The following is a 27,250-nucleotide window of genomic DNA, read 5'->3' as shown; positions in this document are numbered from 1 at the left end:
GCCGGGTCCTAATGTTGTCGATGGGGTGCAGCCGTGGCCCGGACCCGCTCCGTGCCCAGGGCCGTCACATTAAAAAGGATGGTACGGGCTTATGCGGGTTGAGTGGCTGACCTCGACTACGCCACCTGTGGCACCTGGTGAAGGCCACCAGCGCTGCTGCAGTCCGCTGAGGCAGGGTGTTATAGCAGCCGTCATTGTTACTACTCCCCACAGGCGGAGCAGGGCCTCAGGGCAGAGAGACAGGATGGAGGGGGTTGTAGTATAGGAGGTCTGGTGCTGCGTATTGCGGTGTAATGCAGAATAAAGAGTCCGGAGGCCATAGGGGTTAACTTCCAGGGCTTTTACTCATGGTGGAGATTGCAGTAGGAAGGCTTCTCCCTGCTCCTCGCGGAGTTCTGCGGTCACCAGAGACGGGGGGGTCCGACAACCTCCGAGTAAGTCCAGTGTTCAATCAGGACCTCACACCAGAGTGTTCCTAGACTTCAGACCGGGTCCTTTCCTGTCTGTGTGTGTGTAGATAGGCTGGGTCTCCCTCTGAACTTCACTCAGAAAAAGGGTATGGGTGGCAGCTCCGCTCCTTCCGTTACCCGGTGGGATCCTCAGGGCCTACCGGACTTCCCTGACCAGGACATAGAGTAGCAAGGTCAGGTGTCGGGGGCTGATACCCCTCTTGCAGCCGGAATCCCTCTGAATAGATCAGATAGGCAAGGACAGGTGGCGTATACCGCTCCGTCTGCATCCTCCCCAGGATCCATTTGTGGTGGAGCTACACTCCTGAGCTCTGGGCTTCTTGGTCATGGTCCTTGACCGGGTTGAGACATTCATTATCTGCAACCTGCCCCTTGACCCAAGGCCAAGGTATGAGGGCCGTGTCTCCATCCTCTGCAGGTCCACACAGGATCCACGCTCAGGGAGGAAGGACACGATGAAAGAACCATCAAAGAACCATCAAAAGAGAACCAAGAACCTAGATGGCTGTGTATTAAATATGAAATTTAAAGTGTCACTAAAATGTGAATCCTCCACCCTCACCCACTAGTTGGTTCCCCTATCTTTTGGTTCCCCAGCCTCCCAACTTCCAGTAGGGGCAGCACCTGGTGCCTACTAGCCCCCTCTGGTGGGAGAAGTGTGGTGTAGGATGTGGAGGTAGGGTCCTGACCATCGCACTGTTCTTACCTCAAAGGAGGAGCACTACACCCCATTAAAGAGGTGCAGCATCCCTGTGGCGGTCGAACCCTCAGGGGCACCACACATGTGCTTTTTGGTAATTATTTTAATTTACTGAGATAATGATTTTTATGTTTTCATTGGCTGTAAGCCATAATCATCAACATTAACTGAAATAAACACTTGAAATAGATCACTCTGTTTGTACTGACTCTATATACTATATGAGTTTCACTTTTTGTATTGAAGAACTGAAATAAATTAACTTTTTGATGGTTATCTAATTTAGTGAGACGCACCTGTAAATCAACTGTTAATGGCTAGGGGGGTTAATACTGGGAGACCAGTATATGTCGCTTAATACAGGGAGTCCAGAGGTAGTTAAAATGTAGGGGGACAGGGATCACAGGGAAGGATACTTAGCCCACTATGGAGTGGTGAGGAACCAAGACGCTGCTGGATCCTGGTCTGAAGGTGAAGATCCTGCTTGAGGAGGAGGGGGCACTTGATGGTGGGGCAGTGGCTTCTTGAGGGAGAGGGCACACAGAGAGGAAGAGGGGATACTGATGATGGGGCTGTGGCTGTGAGGAAGAAGAGGAGGGGGCAGAGGAGCTGTGCAGAACACTTGTGAGGGAAAGGAGCAAGAGCAGGAGGGGTAGAGGAGTGGTGCAGGTCAGGACACTCTGTGAGGGAGAGGAGGAAGAGGGAGTAGGGGAGTGGCGCAGGCCAGAGGTAATGCTGTGAAAAGAGAGGGAATTCTTGATGGTAGGGCTGTGTGGGGAGAAGAAAAGGGGCAGAGGAGCGGTACAGGTCAGGAGAGGAAAGGTCAGGCAAGAGACTGAACGCTGCTACCGCCAGATGTTTAAACCTGGTGAGGCGTGATCCCATGCACTCCTGCCCCCTGCATGTGTGCTCGCAGAGCACGAGCACTGGCGTGGTGATATGATGTTGTGGCGCCCCTGAGGGTTCAGTCGCCACAGGGGTACTGCACCTCAGATTGAGGTGTGGTATCTCCTCTTCCGGGTAAGGATGCAGCATCACTCAGGACCCCACTTCACACTCAACACTACACCACTCCTGTCCTATACGGGGCCTAAATGCACCAGGGTGCTGCCCCGGCCCGGGATAGAGGAGATTGGGGGAACCAAAGATAGGGGGGAACCATGTAGTGGGTGAGGATGGAGGAAACACTTACAGGAAGCACTTATAGAATCATATACAATATTTGGCCATCTTTAGTTCAAGGTCTTTGATTGTGGGTCTTCTGTCGGGGTCCAGCAAGAGTCTGTAGCTGGCTGAAGATTCGCGGTCCTCGCTCTCTGGCCTTGAGACGAGGAGCGGGTCGGAGTTAACAAGTGTCTCTGCCCAGTCAGGGTCCTGTTCTAAGAAGGCCTTGGAGGGGAGCAGAGGAGATAGGCTCCACAGGCAAAAGGATCCCAGGGGGATACGGACGGAGCGGAGTCGCCACCTGTATTCTTCACTCTGGCTTAGCCAGAGGGACTCCTGCTGCAAAAGTGGTAACCGGCCCCCGATATCTGACTTTGTTACTTCACGTCTCAGTCAGAAAAGCCCGGAGGCTTAGTAGATCCCAGGGGGATATGGACGGAGCGGAGTCGCCACCTGTATCTCTCAAACTGTGTTTACCCAGTGGGACCCGGCCTTACACCACATTCATGCCACACTCAGTCAGGAGAAGACTCAGTGGGAGAACTTACTAAGAGAGGAACACACCAGCGGGGTCTCGACAGGTGCTCCTGATCTACCTGGGAAGTGCTGAACCCCCTTCCTGGTGACCGCAGTACGCCGTGTGTAGCAGAGAGAAATTTTGCGGCTGAAAGTTCATCTAAAGTGAGTAAAGACCCGGATGACTTCATTCACCGCCTCCGCTTGTTTATTCCTGCGCGACTCTGCACCCACCATACCTCCACACAGATCATCAAACACTGCCCTGAGGCCTACTCCGCCTGTGGGGAGTAGTACCAGCCAAGCTGCCAGAACATCAGCCTCAGAGGACTGTTGCAGCGCTGGTGGCCTTCACCAGAAACCACAGGTGGCGTAGTCGAACAACCACTCATCCAAAAGCCCATATTTTTTTTCATGTGACAGCCCTGGGCATGGAACGGGTCAAGGCCACGACTGCATCCCCTCAACATCTGCAAGGCTCGGCTCCGAGTATCCCCCATTCGCTCAGGGAGGGCGTCACAATGTCACCGCCTCGGCATGCATGTACCTGCTCGCACCCAGGCATGGCAGCAGGCGCTTTGAAGTGCCGCGCATCACAGCAATGTGAAAGTCCGGACCCCTGCAAGCATTGGCTGCTTCCAGCACAAAGGATCTCTTTGATCCTTTGGTCTAGCGGCCTGTGGTAATCTCCTGACATGGTAATTAACAGCTGTGTGCTTGATATGCCCGGACTGGACATTCTTGTTCTGGGCATATCTTATCAGTGGATAAGGGAACATGGTGGTTCCCGGCACACTCTCTGTCCTCGGTTACAGTGTGTGCGTCGCAGGTCCCGGTGGCATCTAGTGTGTGCGCGCTCCCCTGTTCTTAAAGGGGCAGTGCGCACATATGCTAAATGCTCTCAGCTTGTTGCTGAGATGCATTTAGCATAAGTAATACACCAGCAAGATGGTTCCAGGCCAATAGCTGGGAGGCATCTTGTATAAAAGACTCCCTCTCCCTTTATTGACACATTACTAAAAAGGACTGAAACACCAAGGTAGCTGCTCAGTTATGCCCCTCCAGGGTAGGCCCGGTCCATGGCGCAATGGGTTCACAAATCCACCTGCATCATTGGTGGGCGTAACAATATATGTGTGTGTGTATATATGTGTGTATATGTATATATGTGTATATATATATATATATATATATATATATTGGGATTATATATACCGTATCTATATAGAATTATTATAATGATAATTATATTTATATATTACAGGTGCATCTCACAAAATTAGAATATCACCAAAAAGTTAATTTATTTCAGTTCTTCAATACAAAAAATGAAACTCATATATTACATAGAGACATTACAAAGCGAGTGATCTATTTCAAGTTTTTATTTCTGTTAATGTTGATGATTATGGCTTACAGTCAATGGAAAAACAAAAGTCACTAACTGAGTAAATTATAATAATTAACAAAAAACACCTGCATAGGGTTTCTAAACATTCAAAAAGGTCATTTAGTCTGTTTCAGTAGGCTCCACAATCATGGGGGAGACTGCTGACTTGACAGATGTCCAGAAGGCAGTCATTGACACACTCCACAAGGTCCAAGAGTTCCAATCTTCATTTGGAAATCAAGGTCCCAGAGTCTGGAGGAAGAATCCAAGCTGCTTGAGGTCTAGTGTGAAGTTTCCACAATCAGTGATGGTTTGTGGAGCCGTGTCATCTGCTCGTGTAGGTCCACTGTGTTTTATCAAGACCAAAGTCAGTGCAGCCGTCTACCAGGAAATTTTAGAGCACTTCATGCTTCCCTCTGCCGACAAGCTATTTGGAGATGGAAATTTCATTCTCTAGCAGGACTTGGCTCCTGTTCACACTGCCAAAAGTACCAATACCTGGTTTAAAAACAACAGTATCACTGTGCTTGATTGGCCAGCAAACTCGCCTGACCTTAACCCCATAGAGAATCTATGGGTTATTGTCAAGAGGAAGATGAGAGACACCAGACCCAGCAATGCAGAAGAGCTGAAGGCTGCTATCAAAGCAACCTGGGCTTCCATAACACCTCAGCAGTGCCACAGGCTGATCGCCTCCATGCCACGCCGCATTGATGCAGTAATTTATGCAAAAGGAGCCCCAACCAAGTATTGAGTGCATTTACTGAACCTACATTTCAGTAGGCAAACATTTCAGATTTTAACCCCTTTACCGCCGAGGGTGGTTTGCACGTTAATGACCAGGCCAATTTTTACAATTCTGACCATTGTCACTTTATGAGGTAATTACTCTGAAACCCTTCAACGGATACCGCTGATTCTGAGATTGTTTTTTTCGTGACATATTGTACTTCATGATAGTGGTAAAATTTCTTCGATATCACTTACGTTTATTTGTGAAAAAATTGGAAATTTGGAAGGGAAGGAGCGCCATTTGACTTTTCGAATGTAAAATTTGCTTGAATAATTAGCGGACGCCATGTTGCGTTTGGAGAGCCCCTGATGTGCCTAAACAGTGGAAACCCCCCACAAGTGACACCATTTTGGAGACTAGACCCCTCAGGGAACTTATCTAGATGTGTGGTGAGCATCTTGAACCCCCAGGTGCTTCACAGAACATGGAGCCGTGAAAATAAAATTTTCACATTTTTCCCACAAAAATGTTTTTCAGCCCCCAGTTCTGCATTTTCATAAGGGTAACAGGAGAAATTGCACCATGCAACTTGTTGTGCAATCTCTCCTGAGTAAGCTGATACCCCATATGTGGTGGAAAACCACTGTTTGGGCACAAGGCAGGGTTCGGAAGGGAAGGAGCGCCATTTGACTTTTTTAATGCAAAATTTGCTTGAATAATTAGCGGATGTGCCCATGATGTGCCTAAACAGTGGAAAACCCCACAAGTGACTCCATTTTGGAAACTAGACCCCTCAGGGAACTTATCTAGATGTGTCGTGAGCACCCTTAACCCCCAGGTGCTTCACAGAAGTTTAGAACATGAAGCCGTGAAAATAAAAAAATCTAACTTTTTCCACAAAAATGATCTTTTTGCCCCAATTTTTTTAGTTTCACAAAGGTAAGAGGAGAAAATGGAACCTAAAAACGTTTGTGCAATTTCCCTGAGTATGCCAATACCCCATATGTGGGGAAAATACACTGTTTGGGCGCACGTCAGGGTTCAGAAGGGAAGGGGCACTGTATGACTTTTTGAACGCAAAATTGCCCGGAATCAAGAGCGGACGCCATGTCACATTTCGAGAGCCCCCGATGTGCCGAAATAGTGGAAACCCCCCACAAGTAACCCCATTTTGGAAACTAGACCCCTCAAGAATTTTATCAAGGGGTATAGTGTACATTTTGAACCCAAAGGTACGACAGAATTTGATAACATTAGGTCATTATATTGAATAAGTTGTCATTAGTCTTGAGCGCAAGTGCTCGCTACTTGAGTTTGAATCGGGTACTCAGGTATGCACCAAGTATCGCGGGTGCTTGAATGACATGCTCGAGTCCCCGCCCTGCATGTTTCACGGTTGTTAGACACCCAAAAAAAAACATGCAGGGATCGCTCGTGCATGGCAGGCGATCCCAGCAACGTTTTTTTTGGCCGCGAAGCATATGGGGCAGAGACTCGAGCATGTCACTCGAGCACCCTCGATACTCAGTGCATACTCGAGTACCTGATGCAAACTCAAGTAGCGAGCACTTGCGCTCAACACTGGTCGCCATATTGTCATCATTTTTTTTTCTTTACTTTTGAAAATACCCCAACCCTAGCCCCAACCCTAATACAACCCCAACCCTAACCCTAGCCCAATCCTAACCCTAGCCCAACCCTAACCCTAGCACAATTGTAACCCTAGAGTTTATTTTTTTACGCCGTTCCTCGTGCGGTATAAGTGATTAGACTACTTTATTCTTCGGGTCGGTGTGATTACAGCAATACCAGATTCATATCGGGTTTTTATGACTGACAGCTGTCACACACTAAAAGACGCTTTTTTTGCAAAGACTAGTGTTTGCATCACCATATTTTGAGAGCTATAATTTTTCCATATTTTGGCTGACAGAGTCATCTGACAGCTTGTTTTTTGCGGGACAAGTTGGTATCATTTTCGGGCATGTGACATTTTTTGATTGCTTTGTATTCTGATTTTTGGGAGGCAGAATAAACAAAAACCAACTATTGAGGAATTGTTTTTTTGCTTTTTTTTTTATGCCGTTCCGCGTGTGGTAAAATTGATAATGCAGCGTTATTCTTCGGGTCAGTGTATTTACAGCAGTACCGCATTTATATGTTTTGCCGCTTATACACAATAAAAACGATTTTCTAGAAAAAAAAAATTTTTTGTATCGCTTTATTCTGAGAGCTCTAACTTTTTTTTTTCGGACAATGGAGCTGTGTGGTGGCTTGTTTTTTACGGCACAAGATAATGTTTTTAGCGGTACCATTTTTATTTACATTCGTCTTTTTGATCGCGTGTTATTCCATTTTTTGTTGGGCGGTATGATGATAAAGCATTGTTTTTTGTTTCGTTTTTTATTTATTTTTTTTACCGTGTTCACTAAAGGGGTTAACTAGTGGGACAGTTTTATAGGTTAGGTCGTTCCGGACGCGGCGATACCAAATATGTGTACTTTTATTGGTTTATTTTTTTTTTTTCATAATAAATACATATTATGGGTTCAATATATTTTTATTTTTTGGGGATTATTTTTTTTTTTATATTTTTACAATTTTTTTTTTTTTTTTTTCACTTTTCTACTTTTTTTTTTTTACTTTTACACATTGTCCCACTATGGGACTTTCACTTTTTTCAGCCTGATCGGCTGCATGGCTTAGAGAGCAGCAGATCCCTTTGTCATGCAGCTTGTCAGCGGTGCACACAGGGGAGACATTACTTTGGTCGCGCACTGCACATGACCAAATTAACGTCCTGCCTCCTGGTGACCCGGATGTTGTCATGACGTCATCGGGTCATCATGGCAACATCCGGAAGCCACCGCAGACATCGCTGGACGCCTGCAGGAGAGGTGAGTATACCGATCACCTCCCCCCTTGCCACCGCAATGCTGCGATCAACTTCGATCGCAGCATTGCGGGGTTTAATGTACCGGGAGTGGTGCGGGACTGCCCCCTGCACATAGCACCGGGTGTCAGCTGTGACAATCAGCTGACACCCGGCGGCGATCGCCCCGCACCGCTTGTGTCCGGGCGCGATCGCTGCACGCGTAATAGTACATAGCTGGTCCATAAGTTCCAGGGCACAGCTACGTACTATTACTGACATGGTTGGAAAGGGGTTAAAAACATTTTTCAAGTTGTTGTTATAAAGTATTCTAATTTACTGAGATAATGACTTTTGTGTTTTCATTGGCTGTAAGCCATAATCCTCAACATTAAGGCTATGTGCCGACGATGCAGAAATGCTCCGGATTTTTCCTGAGCGTTTCTGCATCTCCCTGGCAGAAAAAACGCATGTGGATTTTACATGCGTTTTTCCTGCCAGGGACAAGCGGAAGTGAAGCGTTTTTCACATGCATTTCCGCATGCGGGTTGTCAAGCGCTTTCCAAGCGATTTTAACATCACTTGGAAAGTGCTTGCCAACTTGGTCATACTACACTGTGTTCCAAATTATTATGCAAATAATATTTCCTCAGATTTTCCCAAATTACCTATATGAATTGCAGTCATTGTAATTTTCCAGTCAAATAACTATTAGAGTACAATTGAAAGGTTTTTGTACAAACTGCCTATGATAACAGTATATTTTTTAAAAAATAAAAAACTCAACTGCACTCAAAATGCATGTTCCAAATTTTTATGCACAGCAGAGTTTTCAACCTTTTCATTTTAATAAAGAGCAAAAAAATGGTCATTTTTGAAATTATAAGCATTAGCAGGTTATTACAAACTGAAATCAAACAGTTTTCAACTCAAAACTTTATTCTAGGTGATGTTACGTTTGTACATAGGACCGCTTGTTCGAAAGGAGCTTCTGAACTCTCTCGTCCATTGAATTTGTCAGGTTTTGGATGGTTTCTGCTTTAATTGTTTTGCATGAGGACAGAATACCCTCCCAGAGCTGTTGCTTAGATGTGAACTGCCTCCCGCCATCATAGACACTCCTTTTGATGATGCTCCAGAGGTTCTCAATGGGGTTGAGGTCAGGGGAGCATGAGTGCCACACCATAAGTTTGTCCCCTTTTATGCCCATAGCAGCCAGAGATGCAGATGTGTTATGTACAGCATGAGACGGGGCTAATCCGGAGCGACTGTGTCCAAGATGGCGGCGCCCCGTTTTAAATACTCGAGGTGACGCTGTGCGGCCAGCCAATCACTAATATCCATCCCAGATACCAGACAGGCAGGCTGTATAGGAGACACAGTGGTTATACCAGCAAACGCTGCATTACAGTCCTGTGTGCTCCTGTTGCTGAAATTGCTGGACTTAGCACCAGGTGTCGGGGGCCAGGAAAAATCCTTTTTTTTTCATCTAAATCCTCCTTTTTTTTCCTCCATCACACTGTACAAATACCCGTCTTATTAACCTTTTGGTGTCCCCCCCCCCCACAAAAAAAAAGCGTGTCTCTGATTTTTCAGACACAAATATAACTGTTGAATATAGTCTGGTGTAGGCTAGAGAAACAGAAGAGTTGTTTTGCACTTCCACGGTTCAAACCTCTGTATTATCCATTTTGGGCCATTTGTATCTAAAAAAAAAAACAGTTTGAGTGTGTCGCTCACTGTTCAGCCGCAAATATCTCTATTTAAAAAAGTGTGGTATACCCCAGTAAACAATAACTGTGGTTTTGCCATCCCACGGTAAAAAATCTCTATTATTCAGGTTTTGGTAGTTTTTTCCTTAAAGAAAAACAGTAGTGTCTCCTGACTGTTGTGACACAAAAATATATCTGTTGAAAATAGTCTTGTATAGGCCCGACATCCCAGTGTGGTTTCGCAGTTCCACCGGTCAAATCGCAGTGCTATCCAGTTTTGGGCCTTTGGAATCTAAAAATAAAGCAGTTTGAGTGTGTCGCTCACTGTTCAGCCGCAAATATCTCTATTTAAAAAAGTGTGGTATACCCCAGTAAACAATAACTGTGGTTTTGCCATCCCACGGTAAAAAATCTGTATTATTCAGGTTTTGGTAGTTTTTTCCGTAAAGAAAAACAGTAGTGTCTCCTGACTGTTGTGACACAAAAATATATCTGTTGAAAATAGTCTTGTGTAGGCCCGACATCCCAGTGTGGTTTCGCAGTTCCACGGGTCAAATCGCTGTACTATCCAGTTTTGGGCCTTTGGTATCTAAAAAAAAAGCAGTTTGAGTGTGTCGCTCACTGTTCAGCCGAAAATATCTCTATTTAATAAAGTGTGGTATACCCCAGTAAACAATAACTGTGGTTTTGCCATCCCACGGTAAAAAATCTCTATTATTCAGGTTTTGGTAGTTTTTTCCGTAAAGAAAAACAGTAGTGTCTCCTGACTGTTGTGACACAAAAATATATCTGTTGAAAATAGTCTTGTGTAGGCCCGACATCCCAGTGTGGTTTCGCAGTTCCACGGGTCAAATCGCTGTACTATCCAGTTTTGGGCATTTGGTATCTAAAAAAAAAGCAGTTTGAGTGTGTCGCTCACTGTTCAGCCGCAAATATCTCTATTTAAAAAAGTGTGGTATACCCCAGTAAACAATAACTGTGGTTTGCCATCCCACGGTAAAAAATCTCTATTATTCAGGTTTTGGTAGTTTTTTACATAAAGAAAAACAGTAGTGTCTCCTGACTGTTGTGACACAAAAATATATCTGTTGAAAATAGTCTTGTGTAGGCCCGACATCCCAGTGTGGTTTCGCAGTTCCACGGGTCAAATCGCTGTACTATCCAGTTTTGGGCCTTTGGTATCTAAAAAAAAAGCAGATTGAGTGTGTCGCTCACTGTTCAGCCCCAAATATCTCTATTTAAAAAAGTGTGGTATACCCCAGTAAACAATAACTGTGGTTTTGCCATCCCACGGTAAAAAATCTCTATTATTCAGGTTTTGGTAGTTTTTTCCGTAAAGAAAAACAGTGGTGTCTCCTGACTGTTGTGACACAAAAATATATCTGTTGAAAATAGTCTTGTGTAGGCCCGACATCCCAGTGTGGTTTCGCAGTTCCACGGGTCAAATCGCTGTACTATCCAGTTTTGGGCCTTTGGTATCTAAAAAAAAGCAGTTTGAGTGTGTCGCTCACTGTTCAGCCGCAAATATCTCTATTTAAAAAAGTGTGGTATACCCCAGTAAACAATAACTGTGGTTTTGCCATCCCACGGTAAAAAATCTCTATTATTCAGGTTTTGGTAGTTTTTTCCGTAAAGAAAAACAGTAGTGTCTCCTGACTGTTGTGACACAAAAATATATCTGTTGAAAATAGTCTTGTGTAGGCCCGACATCCCAGTGTGGTTTCGCAGTTCCACGGGTCAAATCGCTGTTCTATCCAGTTTTAGCCTTTGGTATCTAAAAAAAAAGCAGTTTGAGTGTGTCGCTCACAGTTCAGCCGCAAATATCTCTATTTAAAAAAGTGTGGTGTACCCCAGTAAACAATAACTGTGGTTTTGCCATCCCACGGTAAAAAATCTCTATTATTCAGGTTTTGGTAGTTTTTTCCGTAAAGAAAAACAGTAGTGTCTCCTGACTGTTGTGACACAAAAATATATCTGTTGAAAATAGTCTTGTGTAGGCCCGACATCCCAGTGTGGTTTCGCAGTTCCACGGGTCAAATCGCTGTACTATCCAGTTTTGGGCCTTTGGTATCTAAAAAAAAGCAGTTTGAGTGTGTCGCTCACTGTTCAGCCGCAAATATCTCTATTTAAAAAAGTGTGGTATACCCCAGTAATCAATAACTGTGGTTTTCCTCTTCCACGGTTCTAATCTACTCTTTGTTACCCTTTTTCCATTGATAGTGCAAGTGTAAGCTATTTTACTTAATTTACAATGGGCAAGGCGCATGGCAAGGGACGTGGAAGTGGACGTTCTGGTCATGGTTCGTGCAGAGGACGGGGCCATGGCCAAGGTGAAAATGTGCCACAACCAACAGCCACATCTTCTCGCTCCCACTTCTTGACCGAATTACTAGGGAAGCACAGAACAACACCAGTATTGAGAACTGATCAGTGTGAACAGGTTATTAATTGGATAGCAGATAATACTTCCAGTTACCTGGCACCACCACCTCCGATCTGTCTTCCACACGGTCAACTCTTAGTAGCCATGAGTCTTGACCGCATACTCCTCCTCACCCTGATGCTCCTTCCTCCCACCATGCCGAGTGTCGTCAGACAGCAAGTGATCCCACACTTGAACACTCTGAAGAGCTGTTCACTGGTCAATTTCCATATTTGGGCCCCTCGCCTGATACGCTTGAAGTGGTGGAAGAGGAGATCCCATGTTGCGATGCCCAAATATTTGAACAGCCACGGCCACAGGAAGTCGACGTTGGCAATCTGTCACAAGAGGTGGACGATGACGAGACACAATTGCCAGGAAGTGAGGAGGAGGATCGTGGTGTGCAAGTGGAAGAGGAGGAGGTGGTGGATGATCTAGTAACTGACCCAACGTGGAAGGAGGACAAACAGAGTGAGGCCAGCAGCACACAGGGGGAGGGAGGCAGAGTACCCCAACAGGCAGGAAGAAGCAGTGTGGTGGCCGCAGACAGAAGGCAGGCAACCGTTCCACATAACACCAACACGAGGGACGTTGCCAGTAGAGATGAGCGGTGTTCGACTAGAACTGTTCGCCAATCTCAAATTCGAGCTGTTTTGGGCGGTGTTCGAGTTGTTCGACGAACCCGAACGATTTGCAAAAAATTCGGCTGTTCGAGGTTATGTTCGATAACTGTTCGTGCACCAAAAGCGTGTCCTGCATGTCTGGCGCTATTTAGAGCACCAATCATGGAGGGATTGTCTGCCACTCACTGTAATGCCACAGCCATGGTGGTTGTGGCATTACAGTGATTGCCCAAATCGATGGGAACAGTGCCAACAGTGAAACATGAAAAGCCGGTAATTCAGCAGCGGCATACACCGGTACCCGACAATTTAGAACCGAAAGAATAGAGCTTCACACATAGATTAGATAGATATAAACATGTCAGCCACATATATACGAAGTACAGTGAAAGTGCTGCTTACTGTACTTGTCATTTAGCGTAAAGGATTTATCAAAAAAAATAATAGTGTTTTCATGCACCGTCTCTTTAAAAAAGCCGGCCGGCAATTCAGCATCTGTACCCAACAATTTATAACAGACAGAATAGAGCTTCACACATAGATTAGATAGATAGAAACATGTCAGTCACATATATATGAAGTACAGTGATAGTGTTGGTTACTGTACTTGTCATTTAGTATTAAAATAAAGGATTTATTATTAAAAAAATTGGCGTGGGGTTCCCCTTAATTTTAGGCTCTAGCGGAGGTTAAGCAGACGGCTGGGGCAGATGTTTGAAGCCTGGGAAGGGGGTAATACCCACGGAGCTTCCCAGGCTACTAATATCAGCCCCCAGCTGAATACATAGCCTTTACTAGCTATTAAAATGGGGGACCCCCCAAAAAAAATGACGTGGGGTCCCCCCTAATTTAATAGCTAGCAAAGGCTAGGCAGACAGCTGGGGGCTGATATTAATAGCCCAGGAAGGGAGCCATGAATATTGGCCCCCTCCCAGGCTAGAAACACCAGCCGTCAGCCGCCCCAGAAATGGCGCATTCATAGGATGCGCCAATTCTGGCACCTAGCCTCGCTCTTCCACGCTGCCCTGGTGCGGTGGCAGGGGGTAATAGGGTTGGGGTTGATGTCAGCTTATAATGCCAGCTGACATCAAGCCCAGGTTAGTAATGGAGAGGCGTCTATAAGACACCCCCATTACTAACCCCATAGTCAAAGTTAAAAAAAACACAAACACCCAGAATAAAGTCCTTTAATTGAAATAAAGACACAATCCTTTATTGTTCTAAATTAAACCATACTTACCGTCACGCCCATTCCAGCTGAAGCCAACGATCTCCTGCAATGAAAGAAAAATAATAAAGCAACCTCATCCTTACCTTTCCATGGTTCCCACGACAGCTTCAGCTCTGCTACATCGAGATGACAGGCTGGACCGCAGCAGAACGCTGCCATCCAGCCTCTCATCCCGCAGACACTGAGAAGCGCAGGCTTGCTTGCGCTGCTCAGCGTCTCTCTGTGACGACATCCAGATGAGCCGAGTTCATGTCCAATGAACTCGGCTCACCTCATGCACGTCACTGAGGAGAGCATGGTCAGTCGTCATCTTGGTGAGGACACGGAAATCTTGCCCGTTACCAGTCTGGCACGCATGGCTGACTTTATGTTACGCTGCCTTAACCGTGACCCTCGCGTTGTCAAAATGTTGGGTGACAGTCATTACTGGTTGGTGACACTTGTAGACCCCCGCTACAAGGAGAACTTTCACTCTCTTATTCCTGAGGTGGAGAGGTCTACAAAAATGGGGCAATACCAGAAAGCCCTTGCTGCAGAACTCTTAAAAAAATTCCCATCTGAACACGCTAGCGGCAGAGGTCACAGTTTGTTGCCCAACCAAGGCGTACAGGCGAGAGAGATGCAACTCCAATCCAGCAGAGGCAGGGGAACACTGTCAACGTTCTGGGACAGTTTTCTGACTCCCGCCCAGCTTACAGGCCCTGAGGCGCGGGGTACTCTCACAAGGAGTGGAAAGTTTCAAAAGATGGTGAGGGAGTACCTTGCCGATCGTACCAGCGTCCTCCGTGATTCCTCTGTGCCTTTTAATTATTGGGTATCCAAGCTGGACACTTGGAATGAACTCGCTCTGTACGCCTTGGAGGTCCTGGCCTGCCCTGCCGCTATCGTGTTATCGGAGCGTGTTTTTAGTGCCGCTGGGGGAATTATAACTGATAAGCGCACTCGCCTGTCAACTGACAATGCTGACAAGCTGACCCTTAACCAAATGAGCAAGGGCTGGATTGGGCCAGACTTCTCATCACCACCAAATGACAGCAGAGTAACATAAAGTCAAATCCACTGTGTTATTTCGTGAGGTGTATTCACATGCAACGCTTCACACCCACACATGGGTATACGCTTCCTCGTTTGGGCTGTTTAATCTTCTTCTCCTTATCCTCAGCCTCCACCACCACTATACCACCAGGGTGCCAGCATTGCAAGTTCCTCCGTCCTTATTTTTGGCAGCTTTTGCTTGCAAGGCATAAGCAAATACTATGGGACACCCACTCCCCAATAATGGGACTTATGTTTGTAATATGCTGTACTGCATGGCCCTTGTAAGGGGCATTGCAAGTTGCTCCGTCCTAATTTTTGGCAGCTTTTGCTTGAAAAGCATAAGCAAATAATATAAGACACCCACTCCCAAATAATGGGACTTATGTTTGTAATATGCTGTACTGCATAGCTCTTGTAAGGGGCATTGCAAGTTGCTCCATCCTAATTTTTGGCAGCTTTTGCTGGGAAAGCATAAGCAAATACTATGGGACACCCACTCCCCAATAATGGGACTTATGTTTGTAATATGCTCTACTGCATGGCTCTTGTAAGGGCATTGCAAGTTGCTCCGTCCTAATTTTTGGCAGCTTTTGCTGGGAAGGCATAAGCAAATACTATGGGACACCCACTCCCCAATAATGGGACTTATGTTTGTAATATGCTGTACTGCATGGCTCTTGTAAGGGGCATTGCAAGTTGCTCCGTCCTAATTTTTGGCAGCTTTTGCTGGGACAGCATAAGCAAATACTATGGGACACCCACACCCCAATAATGGGACTTATGTTTGTAATATGCTGTACTGTATGGCTCTTGTAAGGGGCATTGCAAGTTGCTCCATCCTAATTTTTGGCAGCTTTTGCTGGGAAAGCATAAGCAAATACTATGGGACACCCACTCCCCAATAATGGGACTTATATTTGTAATATGCTGTACTGCATGGCTCTTGTAAGGGGCATTGCAAGCTGCTCCATCCTGATTTTTGGCAGCTTTTGCTGAGAAAGCATAAGCAAATACTATGGGACACCCACTCCCCTATAATGGGACTTATGTTTGTAATATGATGTACTGCATGGCTCTTGTAAGGGGCATTGCAAGTTGCTCCGTCCTAATTTTTGGCAGCTTTTTCTGGGACAGCATAAGCAAATACTATGGGACACCCACTCCCCAATAATGGGACTTATGTTTGTAATATGCTGTACTGCATGGCTCTTGTAAGGGGCATTGCAAGTTGCTCCGTCCTAATTTTCGGCAGCTTTTGCTGGGAAAGCATAAGCAAATACTATGGGGCACCTGCTCCCCAATAATGGAACTTATGTTTGTAATATGCTGTACTGCATGGCTCTTGTAAGGGCATTGTAAGTTGCTCCGTCCTAATTTTTGGCAGCTTTTGCTTGGAAAGCATGAGCAAATACTATGGGACACCCACTCCCCAATAATGGGACTTATGTTTGTAATATGCTGTACTGCATGGCTCTTGTAAGGGGCATTGCAAGTTGCTCGGTCGTAATTTTTGGCAGCTTTTGCTGGGAAAGCATAAGCAAATACTATGGGACACCCACTCCCCAATAATGGGACTTATGTTTGTAATATGCTGTACTGCATGGCTCTTGTAAGGGGCATTGAAAGTTGCTCTGTCCTAATTTTTGGCAGCTTTTGCTGGGAAAGCATAAGCAAATACTCTGGGACACCCACTCCCCAATAATGGGACTTATATTTGTAATATGCTGTACTGCATGGCTCTTGTAAGGGGCATTGCAAGTTGCTCCGTCCTAATTTTTGGCAGCTTTTGCTGGGACAGCATAAGCAAATACTATGGGACACCCACTCCCCAATAATGGGGCTTATGTTTGTAATATGCTGTACTGCATGGCTCTTGTAAGGGGCATTGCAAGTTGCTCCGTCCTAATTTTTGGCAGCTTTTGCTGGGAAAGCATAAGCAAATACTATGGGACACCTGCTCCCCAATAATGGAACTTATGTTTGTAATATGCTGTACTGCATGGCTCTTGTAAGGGGCATTGTAAGTTGCTCCGTCCTAATTTTTGGCAGCTTTTGCTTGGAAAGCATAAGCAAATAATATGGGACACCCACTCCCCAATAATGGGACTTATGTTTGTAATATGCTGTACTGCATGGCTCTTGTAAGGGGCATTGCAAGTTGCTCGGTCTTAATTTTTGGCAGCTTTTGCTGGGAAAGCATAAGCAAATACTATGGGACACCCACTCCCCAATAATGGGACTTATGTTTGTAATATGCTGTACTGCATGGCTCTTGTAAGGGGCATTGAAAGTTGCTCCGTCCTAATTTTTGGCAGCTTTTGCTGGGAAAGCATAAGCAAATACTATGGGACACCCACTCCCCAATAATGGGACTTATGTTTGTAATATGCTGTACTGCATGGCTCTTGTAAGGGGCATTGCAAGTTGCTCCGTCCTAATTTTTGGCAGCTTTTGCTGGGACAGCATAAGCAAATACTATGGGACACCCACTCCCCAATAATGGGACTTATGTTTGTAATATGCTGTACTGCATGGCTCTTGTAAGGGGCATTGCAAGTTGCTCCGTCCTAATTTTTGGCAGCTTTTGCTGGGAAAGCATAAGCAAATACTATGGGACACCTACTCCCCAATAATGGGACTTATGTTTGTAATTTGCTGTACTGCATGGCTCTTGTAAGGGGCATTGCAAGTTGCTCCATCCTAATTTTTGGCAGCTTTTGCTTGGAAAGCATAAGCAAATACTATGGGACACCCACTCCCCAATAATGGGACTTATGTTTGTAATATGCTGTACTGCATGGCTCTTGTAAGGGGCATTGCAAGTTGCTCGGTCGTAATTTTTGGCAGCTTTGGCTGGGAAAGCATAAGTAAATACTATGGGACACCCACTCCCAAATAATGGGACTTATGTTTGTAATATGCTGTACTGCATGGCTCTTGTAAGGGGCATTGCAAGTTGCTCCGTCCTAATTTTTGGCAGCTTTTGCTGGGAAAGTATAAGCAAATACCATGGGACACCCACTCCCCAATAATGGGACTTATGTTTGTAATATGCTGTACTGCATGGCTCTTGTAAGGGGCATTGCAAGTTGCTCCATCCTAATTTTTGGCAGCTTTTGCTGGGAAAGCATAAGCAAATACTATGGAACACCCACTCCCCAATAATGGGACTTATGTTTGTAATATGCTGTACTGCATGGCTCTTGTAAGGGGCATTGCAAGTTGCTCCGTCCTAATTTTTGGCAGCTTTTGCTTGGAAAGCATAAGCAAATACCATGGGACACCCACTCCCCAATAATGGGACTTATGTTTGTAATATGCTGTACCGCATGTGACGCGCCCCCTGGGCCGTGTGTACACGTGTGTGGGATACCCAGTGCCGGGTCTCTGGGGTCTGTAGTCTCCGTGGCGGTGACCCGGTCCCGTGGCTCAGGCTGGCCAAACCAGTGGCAGTCTTTCTTAGGTTTTGAGGTTAATTGTCCGACTGCGCCACCCGTGGATTGCGGTCAGGGAGTATCACCGCTGTGAAGCAGACCGCTGAGGCTGGTGTTGTGTGCACAGCAGAGAATGGGATAACTCCCCACGGGAGGAGTATAGCCTCAGGGCAGTGAGTGTGGATGATGGGGGTGATGGTGCACAAGCGCAGCAGGAATGACTCAGAGTCTTTGCAGTGCAGTTCAGGGTCTTTACTGATGATTATAAGGTAGACCCTCCCGGGAGTACTGGCTAGCATAAGAGGCCTGGTCAGTCTGTGAGCAAGCAGGAGTTCCCCTGGCCAGGTGGAGTTGTAGGCCTCCCCGTCTGTCTGCACTCTTCCTGTCTACCTTGCTGTAAGCGGGTAGAAGTAGCCCACGTCCCTGAGTGTACCGTGTAGTGCTCACCCGTATGGCTGGTGACTTGAGGCCTTCTGTTAGCCTCCGCTCCACGACGGCGGTGCTGGTCCCTTGCTTGTGACTGAGCCTCCGGGCTTCTATGGCCAGAGGACCTGAAATCCCCTGCCGGCTGGTTTCTGCTGCTGGATATATAAGTCCTCACAGCTTCGGACTCCTGTGTCCGGTTCCTATTGTCTTCTGCCAGGGCGAGCTCTGCTCAGCTTCCAGCCCCTGGTCTTTAGCTCCTAGCTCCTACAGAGCTCCTTGCTGTTACTTTCCCTTGCTCTCACTCTGACTCTGACTGTTCTCTGACTCACTCAACCCCGCCCCAGATCCAGTTTATAAGGGCAGAATTCTCCCCTACCAGGATTGGGGCAGGAGGATGTTGCATGTTTAAGGGATCCTGACCAGGAAACCTCCCACTTGCTCTCCAACGTAATATCTCTATTACTTTGGTGACCAGACCCCTGGGGTGCCACACATGGCTCTTGTAAGGGGCATTGCAGTTCCTCATAATTTTTGGAAAGCCTTCCATTCACTGCTTAGGCCAACAGTGCACGGGAGACCCAGTTGCTATAAATGGAAAGAAATGTTTAGTTAACGCCCTCTGACCTCCATGTCATTTCCAAGGGGCATTGGAGTGGCTCGAAATTTTTGGTAGGCATTGCACTCACTGTATGCCCTATAACTGTGTAGCCGAACCGCTCCTTTTTTTACAGAAACATATCCTACAAGACATATCTGGTTGACTGGCCTGATATTGATGTGAATGGTCCCTGTTCCTCCTGCTCTTTCTCCTTTGCCACTACCTCATCCATCATTTATCACCTGAAGCTTTCTTTTAACGGGAGTCATAGAACTTGGGTAGTAGCAGGAAAACATCCAGCAATCCTCGGAGGAGGTAGGATATGCGCCAAAACGCTGACCACCTCAGGCCTAGCCGCTACTACATACATGCGCTTGCATTACAACAAAACAAAGCAGATGCTAACTTCTATCATCCTCATCATGCTCCTCACCTTGGCACTCTCATCTCCCCTGATAGAGAAGCCAGGGCCCACCGGAGGAGTCTGATAGTCCGGTGGGCTCGGCCATTGCTGCCCTCAAGCAGGCCATGCTAAGAAAAGTGTGGGAAAGGTTACTGGGACAAATAGAGGTGACTGGGGACCGAGTATGGACACCCGGCCACCCCCTGGAGGCTGGGGAGCAAGCGGGGACACCCGGCCACCAGGCGGCTAGGGACTGAGTATGGATATCAGGCCGCCGACACAGCCATGGCGTGGTGGCCAGATTCCGCCTCCACATGCCTAAAAGGCCCAATTTAAAGTGCAAGCAAGCAGTATGGTATTGCAGCCTGGGGGTGGGTGGGTGGCAGGCTGCATACTTGCGCTTGCATTGCAAGGAATGGGAGATGTACAATTGAACACTGCCCTGGGACAAGGACTTGAATGGGGATAGTTGCAAGTCTGCAATGACAGGTGCAAGGTGGGAGGCATCTTCTCATGTACCATGAACAGGGGTTTGGCATGCACACACTACAGCGGAATAGGCTCTCCTTCCCACTAAATGCACTGGGGAGGGCACAGGTAATGTTTTGGTATACGCGCTTAATCTTATGTATAAGGCACACCAGGACAAATATGGGCGGCTGGGGACTGAGTATGGATACCTCGCTGCCGAAGCAGCCATGAGGTAGTGGCCAGCTTCGGCCTCCTCCAAACTAAAAGGCCCCATTTCAAGTGCAAGCTAGCAGTATGGAATTGCAGTCTGGGGGTGGGTGGGTGGCAGGCTGCACACTTACACTTGCATTAAAAGAAAACATAGCAGATGCTAACTTCTGTCATCATCATCATGCTCCTCACCTTGGCACTCTCAACTCCACCGATGGAGAAGTCAGGGCCCACCGGAGGAGTCTGGTTCTCTGGTGGGCTCGTCCAATGCTGCCTAAAGCAGGCCGGGCTAAGAAAAGTGTGTGGGGGGATGTTCCAAGGAGAGATAGGGGCGGCTGGGGACCGTTTATGGACACTCGGCTGCCCCCAAGCGGCTGGGGACCGTGTGTGGACACCCGGCCGCGGGGCGGCTGGGGACCGAGTATGGACACCCAGCCGCCGGGCGGCTGGGGACTGAGTATGGATTCCAAGCCGCCAACAGAGCCATGACGTGGTGGCCAGATTCCGCCTCCACATGCCTAAAAGGTCCAATTTCAAGTTCAAGCAAGCAAGCAATATGGTATTGCAGCCTGGGGTTGGGTGGGTGGCAGGCTGCATACTTGAGCTTGTATTGCAAGGAATGGGGGAGGTACAATTGAACACTGCCCTGGGACTAGAACTTGCATGGGGATAGTTGCAAGTCTGCATCTTCTGATGCGGTAAGGATCACTTATGATGGGCACACTTTTAGACAGTGACCTGGGAGTCAGAGATGCTTCCAGGGGTCTTCCCCATGCTGTTCCCTTGTCTTTTCAGCACTTTATGCATGAGTCACACAGCACATGGCCAGATAAGGTTGTAAAATGTTAAAATGACATTTCACGGTGAATGCATTTGCCATAGTTGAAAGCAATACAAAAGTGCAAAAACGCATAAAAAATGCTACTTGTGAACATAGCCGAAGGTGTGGAGGAGTATTTTTGTTTTTGGTCATTTATTTTAACTTATACACAAGTCTTTACCCTGGAAAGGATGTTCCTTAACATATTTCACAGGAAAAAAGTTTCACTTTAGTTTTTGAACGTTTTATTGTGAGCCTGTAAAAGTGGCTTAATACCTCTGACCACGTTGTTGACAGCAGTGACCTGGGGGTCAGAAATGCTTCCTGGGGCGATCCCCATGCTGCCCCCATGTCATTTGAGCACTGTCACTATCGTTTTAGGCACTTTTAGTGCTCGCTCAACACTAGTTATAAACTCTCTCAACAGATCATCAGAATGAGCTCACTGAAAGATTCTCAGATCATACTCCAGCCAACAACACATAAGCTACAAAAGACAACTGTGCAAAAAAATGTAACTTTAATGAAACCAAATGCATTGATTATTTTTATTCCCAAATACACAGATTTATTTAAAATAAATGCCCCCCAAAGATGGAAAATTCCATAATATTCTCTGTATCTCACATATGCATGGATAAGGTTCTTTATAGCATCCCCACTACCACTTTCTGGTCTCTTGGGGGAGGAGAAAGGGACTTTGACCACATTTCTCAGAAAACATATTTAGTGCTATATTATTGCATACTTGTAGAACCCTTATAAAGAACCTGTCACATCCTAGCTGCTATCTAGACTGCCCCCATAGCGTTGTTAATGATGTAATGTGCATCACTAACAAGCTGTTTTCATGAAAATTGGTGCAGCTATAATGATTTTATAACGTTTAATATACTTAGATCCTACCTGTGTTTTCAGTCATAGGGGCATGCTTGTAATATTAAGCCATGGGCAGGCGCAGCATTCACTCAATGCTGGCGCCGTCCATGTATTTGAATCCTGTTCCCGGCAAGTGCTGATATTGTGGGGCGCAGGCGCAGTTGTATATGTCCGGTCGCCTGCGCAGTGAGACTGTGTGATTGCTAGCTTCTCAGTGCATGCGCGAGGAACATAGCGCGTCATAGCGCATGCACAATGAAGCTGGTAATCACACAGCCTCACTGCACATGCGTGGGGAATAGAGCATCATAGCGCAGTGCAGCTGCAAACTACACAGCTTCACTGTGCATGCGCTGTCACGCGCTATGTTCCCCGCGCATGCACAGTGAAGCTGGTAATCACAGCCTCACTGCGCAGGCGGCCGGACATATATAAGTGCGCCTGCGCCCCACAATATCAGCACTTGCCGGGAGCAGGATTCAAATACATGGGCGGTGCCAGCAGTGAGTTAATGCTTCCCATGACTGAATATGACAAGCATGCCCCTATGACTGAAAACGTAGGTAGGATCTAAGTATATTAAACGTTATAAAATCATTATAGCTGCACCAATTTTCATGAAAACAGCTTGTTAGTGATGCAATGTGCATCACTAACAACGCTATGGGGTCAGTCTAGAGGGCAGCTATGATGTGACAGGTTCCCTTTAGAATGCTGTGACTCTACGCTACAACCACAGGGTGGCCACACATTGAAAAATATAGGATAGTCGTCTTGTGACACAAGATCATCAAGCATTTGTATTCAAAACATTCCCTTTATAAAAGAAAAAGCACATCATTTCTGAATTGCAACTACTTTATATGCGGCAAATCAATAATTATTTTTTCTCTTTTATATAATAGCCCAGTTACCATCCATACTTCATTCTGAAAGGATTCAAGGTTGTGATCAGTGTAAAACTAAACAAGGACCTCCTGGAGTTCCAGGGTCCCCAGGGCCAGTTGGCTCAGATGGTCCAAGGGGACACCCTGGATCACCTGGAAGAAATGGTTTTCCAGGCTCTGTAGGACATCCCGGACGACCCGGCATTCCAGGATCTAAAGGTATAAAGTAAGACTAATGGTCGATTGATGAATGAATTTGTGACTTTTTGTCTAGTTTTATGTAATTTCAGAGAGCTCAGTGGCTCTAAACTAGTACTGCTGCACTTCAATGGGAATCTGTCAGAGTTTTTGCTATTTAATCTGAGAGCATAATAGAGGGCTACAAAGACCAATTTCCATGATGTATCACTCAATGGGCTGCCTGTTTTATCTTGTATATCTGTAGCAGTAGGCAGAATGTTGAGCTGTGTGTAGCTCCTACCACACCCCTGATTGACAGCTTCCTGTGTACACTGTATATTGTCAGCAAGCTGCTAATCAATGATGGGGGTGGAGTTACTCAGATTAGCCTGACTGATCTTAAATCTAGTCAGGCAGTTAGATAGTTCTGTAGCGATAATTTCCTGCTGATAAAGCACTGTATTGAAACTACAGCACACAGCCCACTAAGTGACACATCACTGTAATCAGGCTTTCTTGCTCTATATTATGCTGCTCTTGGACTAAGCAGCAAAACTCTGCTGACAGATTCTCTTTAAAGGTGGCCTCAATGCTGCAGCCAATGGCAGTCACGAGGAACGGCAGTGGAAACTCGCCGTTTGACCCAGGGAAGGTGAGTACATTATGTTTTTTTATTTGTTTTATTTTTTATAGTAAGATGTAGCCAGAGAGGAAATTTAATTGAACGGAAACCAATGCCTTTAAGATAGGGTAAAGAATGCAGACACTGAGTAGCTTATTGCTGGAGGATTTTTTTAAAAAGGTAATGTCTGCATGAGAAAAACTCTTTAACATCCTGATTACTTTAAATATAGTATTCTTTAATAAATAAAATTGTTGATATCTACAGGATTTCCTGGAAAGCCCGGTTTAAAAGGACATAAGGGAGATGGGGAGCAAGGAATACAAGGCCCTCCAGGAATTCCAGGTATTTTAGATGGGCGATATTTTCATTACAAAGGCAATTTAAAGAGAAATCAGACCTTTCTTCCGTCTTTTCAGCACATGAATATGTAAAATTATCAATTTTCACTGTTGTATTGTATGAACCTCCAATGTATTTAACTTGGGAGTCTCCAGCAGTTTGACTTCCAAGCTGCTAAAAGGTTCCGCCACGGTGAATGATCCTGCCTTTCTGATATTTCCAGTTGTATTCATAACCAGAACTACTGAAACCTAAATCATTCACTAATTTACTGTAGGACCCATTGGACAACCTGGAATGAGCAAAGAAGGTCAACCTGGATTACCAGGGCCTCCAGGCCGAGAAGGAGAACGTGGACCTCCCGGAACACAAGGCTCACCAGGACAACCAGGAATTTGTGACCCATCTGTTTGTTTTAGTGCAATTATTGGAAGAGATCCATTTAGAAAAGGACCAAATTATTAACTGCGATTTTTCAGGCAGAATTTTTGTCTTGGCGTCTTTCATGTCTCAGGAAAATGTTTCTAATGTTCAGCTTTACACAAGTACCTCTTTATAAATAATATAAAAAAAGATTTGTCTTCAGGAAAAACTGCAGATAAATGAATCTGAAGGCTGAATGTGGTGACATATATCTGAAGTATGCTCTACTTTAATTGTATATTTATCTATCTGTAAGGTAAGCAGATATAAAACTGTGAAATTGTTTCACATCATGTCCTGTTACATAAAATGTGTAATTAGAATATCATATTTTTGTGTTAAAACTACATATTATGTCAAAAGAGAATATGCAATCCAGCGCATCTTATTTAAAAAATAATTTCCTTTTCTGAGAAAGTCCAATTTTTATGCTAAATGATGTACCCTACATGAAAGACAATGATCATCATTTGCACAAGAATAAAAACATTTTTTTCCAACAATGCCTACAGTTTTTATAACTTATTTAGAACATTGATTCCACAGATCTCATTACATGATCATATTGTACAATGTACATTTCACATTTCAATGCTAAAAATACCAGCTCAAGTATTTATCATTTCTTGGGAATCTGTCACCAGATTTTTGTTACCCCATCTGGGAGCTGCATAATGTAGAGGCAGAGACCCTGGTTCCAGCGATGTGTCACTTACTGAGTAGCTTACTGTCATTTTGAAAAAATCAGTGTTTTATCTGCTGCAGATTTAGCAGTTTTCTGAATTATTGTTTTATCAGCAGGAAATAATATTTATGAGCTGTATATAACCTCGCCAACACCACTGATTGCCAGATTTCTGCCTGTGTAGTGTAGATAGAAAACTGCCAATCAGTGGTGGGGGCAGGGTTATACACAGCTCAAGATTATTATTTCCTGCTGATCAAACAATAATTGTACTCCCCAATGATCACTCCATGTTCTGACAGAGACTAAGTGAGCAGCAGTACAACAGTGGAAGTAGATGTGAGTGTCAGATAAAACTCTTTTCTCTATTTCATAGCAAGAGCTATGTTTTGCCAAATTTTTAAAAGTTTTGGAAGCATTCATATGAAACTTTGCAATCCAATACTATATATAATTTCATTGTCTCATATGGAGAAATATTCATTCACATGATAGGTGACAACTTGTTGACCACTAGAGGTCCAAACGCTGAGACCCACACCAATTGGCGAAATGGGCTACTTTTATTCCCATTAGGCTGGAACAGCAGTGTACATGACGCGCCCCCTGGGCCAGTGCTGTTTGGGGATTACCCGGAGCCGGATCAGATGGGGGCTGCAGTCTCCGAGTGGCGGCGACCCGGTCCGTGCCCAGGGCGTCAAACTCAGTGTGTGGCAGTCTTTACAGATGTTGTTAAAGGTCCTTAGTGTCGACTACGCCACCCGTTGATTTGCGGTCACAAGGCCGCCGCTGCAGAAGGGTCCGCTGAGGCTGGTGGTGTGTGTGCAGCTCTGGTAGTATAACCCCCAACGGGAGGGGCATAGCCTCAGGGGGTCAGGTGTAGAGGATGGTGGTAGTGAAGGTGCAGGATGATTCAGCAAGAAGACTCAGAGTCGGGCTGTGCAGTTCAGGAGTTTTTACTTACGGGTGTTCTTATGGTCACTCTGGCCTGAAGCGACCACCCGAGCCGTGCTGCGTCCACCAGGTCCTGGACTCGGCCAACCCCCAAGTAATTCTGGAGCGTGGTCCTGAGCTCCTGTCTGACCTTCCCCCTCTTCTGGCCGTTCTCACCAGGGATCCACCTATGTCCGGCTCCCTTGGGTCTCTTGGTGGGTACACCTCTTCTGGGTTCCCTGACCCTATACTTGGTCTGCCTTCCGGGTGGATTTGGTGAGGGTCGTGGCAGATCCTGCCCACGACCTCCGGTCTCTGGCTAAGGTGTGCTTTTCTCTCTGCCAGCTTGGGATCCGGTACCCTAGGTGCCAACCCTTCACCCTGTTGCTTGTATTCTGGGGTCTTGGGGTTCCTTCTCCTTCTCTCTGGGTCCTTCTGATTCCTCTCTCTCTCTTGGCCTTGGAGCTGGGCCCAGCCGGAACCACAACTCCCTGTCAGCCCTTCTGGCTGAGCTTCTCTGCTCTGCTCCTCAGGTTACACTCTGACAGACTGACCCTGATCTAAGATGGTGCCCACCTTATATACTCCCTCTATGTGTGAGGTCAGGTGACCAGCACCCAATGAGCTCCTAGCCTTACCCAGACTGCTCCCCCTATCTGCCCCTACGCTACTGGGATGTTCCACCCCCCTCCCACTCCAGCCAGGGACAGACACTGTCGTACCTGCACATATACTGGTGGGAGTACCGTTGATCTGTCCCCCGGAAATGGGATGTATGTAGTGCATGCAGCCTACTGAGCTCAGTTCCACACTCCATCCTTACCCGGGAGTGGAATACCACACCTCTGGCTTGAGGTGTAATACCCCTGTAGCAGCCGAATCCTCAGGGTGCTACATTCATACTTAATCAATGCTACGTTCATTTCCTATAGGGCTGTGAAATGCTGCAGTGCCCCATAGAGAATGAAAGGAGCAGCAGTCAGCATCTTCTAATGATGATAAAAGTGCCCCTTCGAGGTTAAAAATACCACTGTATGTCAATCATTAGGGGCCCCAGCAATCAGAT

At 46.0% G+C, this 27,250-nt stretch overlaps 1 protein-coding gene across 1 annotated transcript in view; it reads left to right on the top strand.

The window, feature by feature from the left end:
- The window catches only part of COL21A1 (collagen type XXI alpha 1 chain), a 475,958-nt gene extending 450,889 nt beyond the window's left edge, over positions 1-25,069 (top strand). Inside the window, exons 29-31 of the mRNA XM_073675431.1 lie at positions 23,018-23,218; positions 24,069-24,146; positions 24,421-25,069. Coding sequence (XP_073531532.1) covers positions 23,018-23,218; positions 24,069-24,146; positions 24,421-24,608 — 467 coding nt within the window. The 3' untranslated portion in view covers positions 24,609-25,069. The remainder of the gene's footprint in view (positions 1-23,017; positions 23,219-24,068; positions 24,147-24,420) is intronic.
- The last annotated feature ends 2,181 nt before the right edge of the window (positions 25,070-27,250 follow it).

Source organism: Phyllobates terribilis, unplaced genomic scaffold, assembly GCF_046119375.1.
Source record: "Phyllobates terribilis strain yellow unplaced genomic scaffold, ASM4611937v1 Scaffold_3__8_contigs__length_932513732, whole genome shotgun sequence".
NCBI lineage: Eukaryota > Metazoa > Chordata > Amphibia > Anura > Dendrobatidae > Phyllobates > Phyllobates terribilis.
The sequence above is the reverse complement of the archived record's forward strand: the minus strand, read 5'-3'. Positions and strand labels throughout refer to the sequence as shown.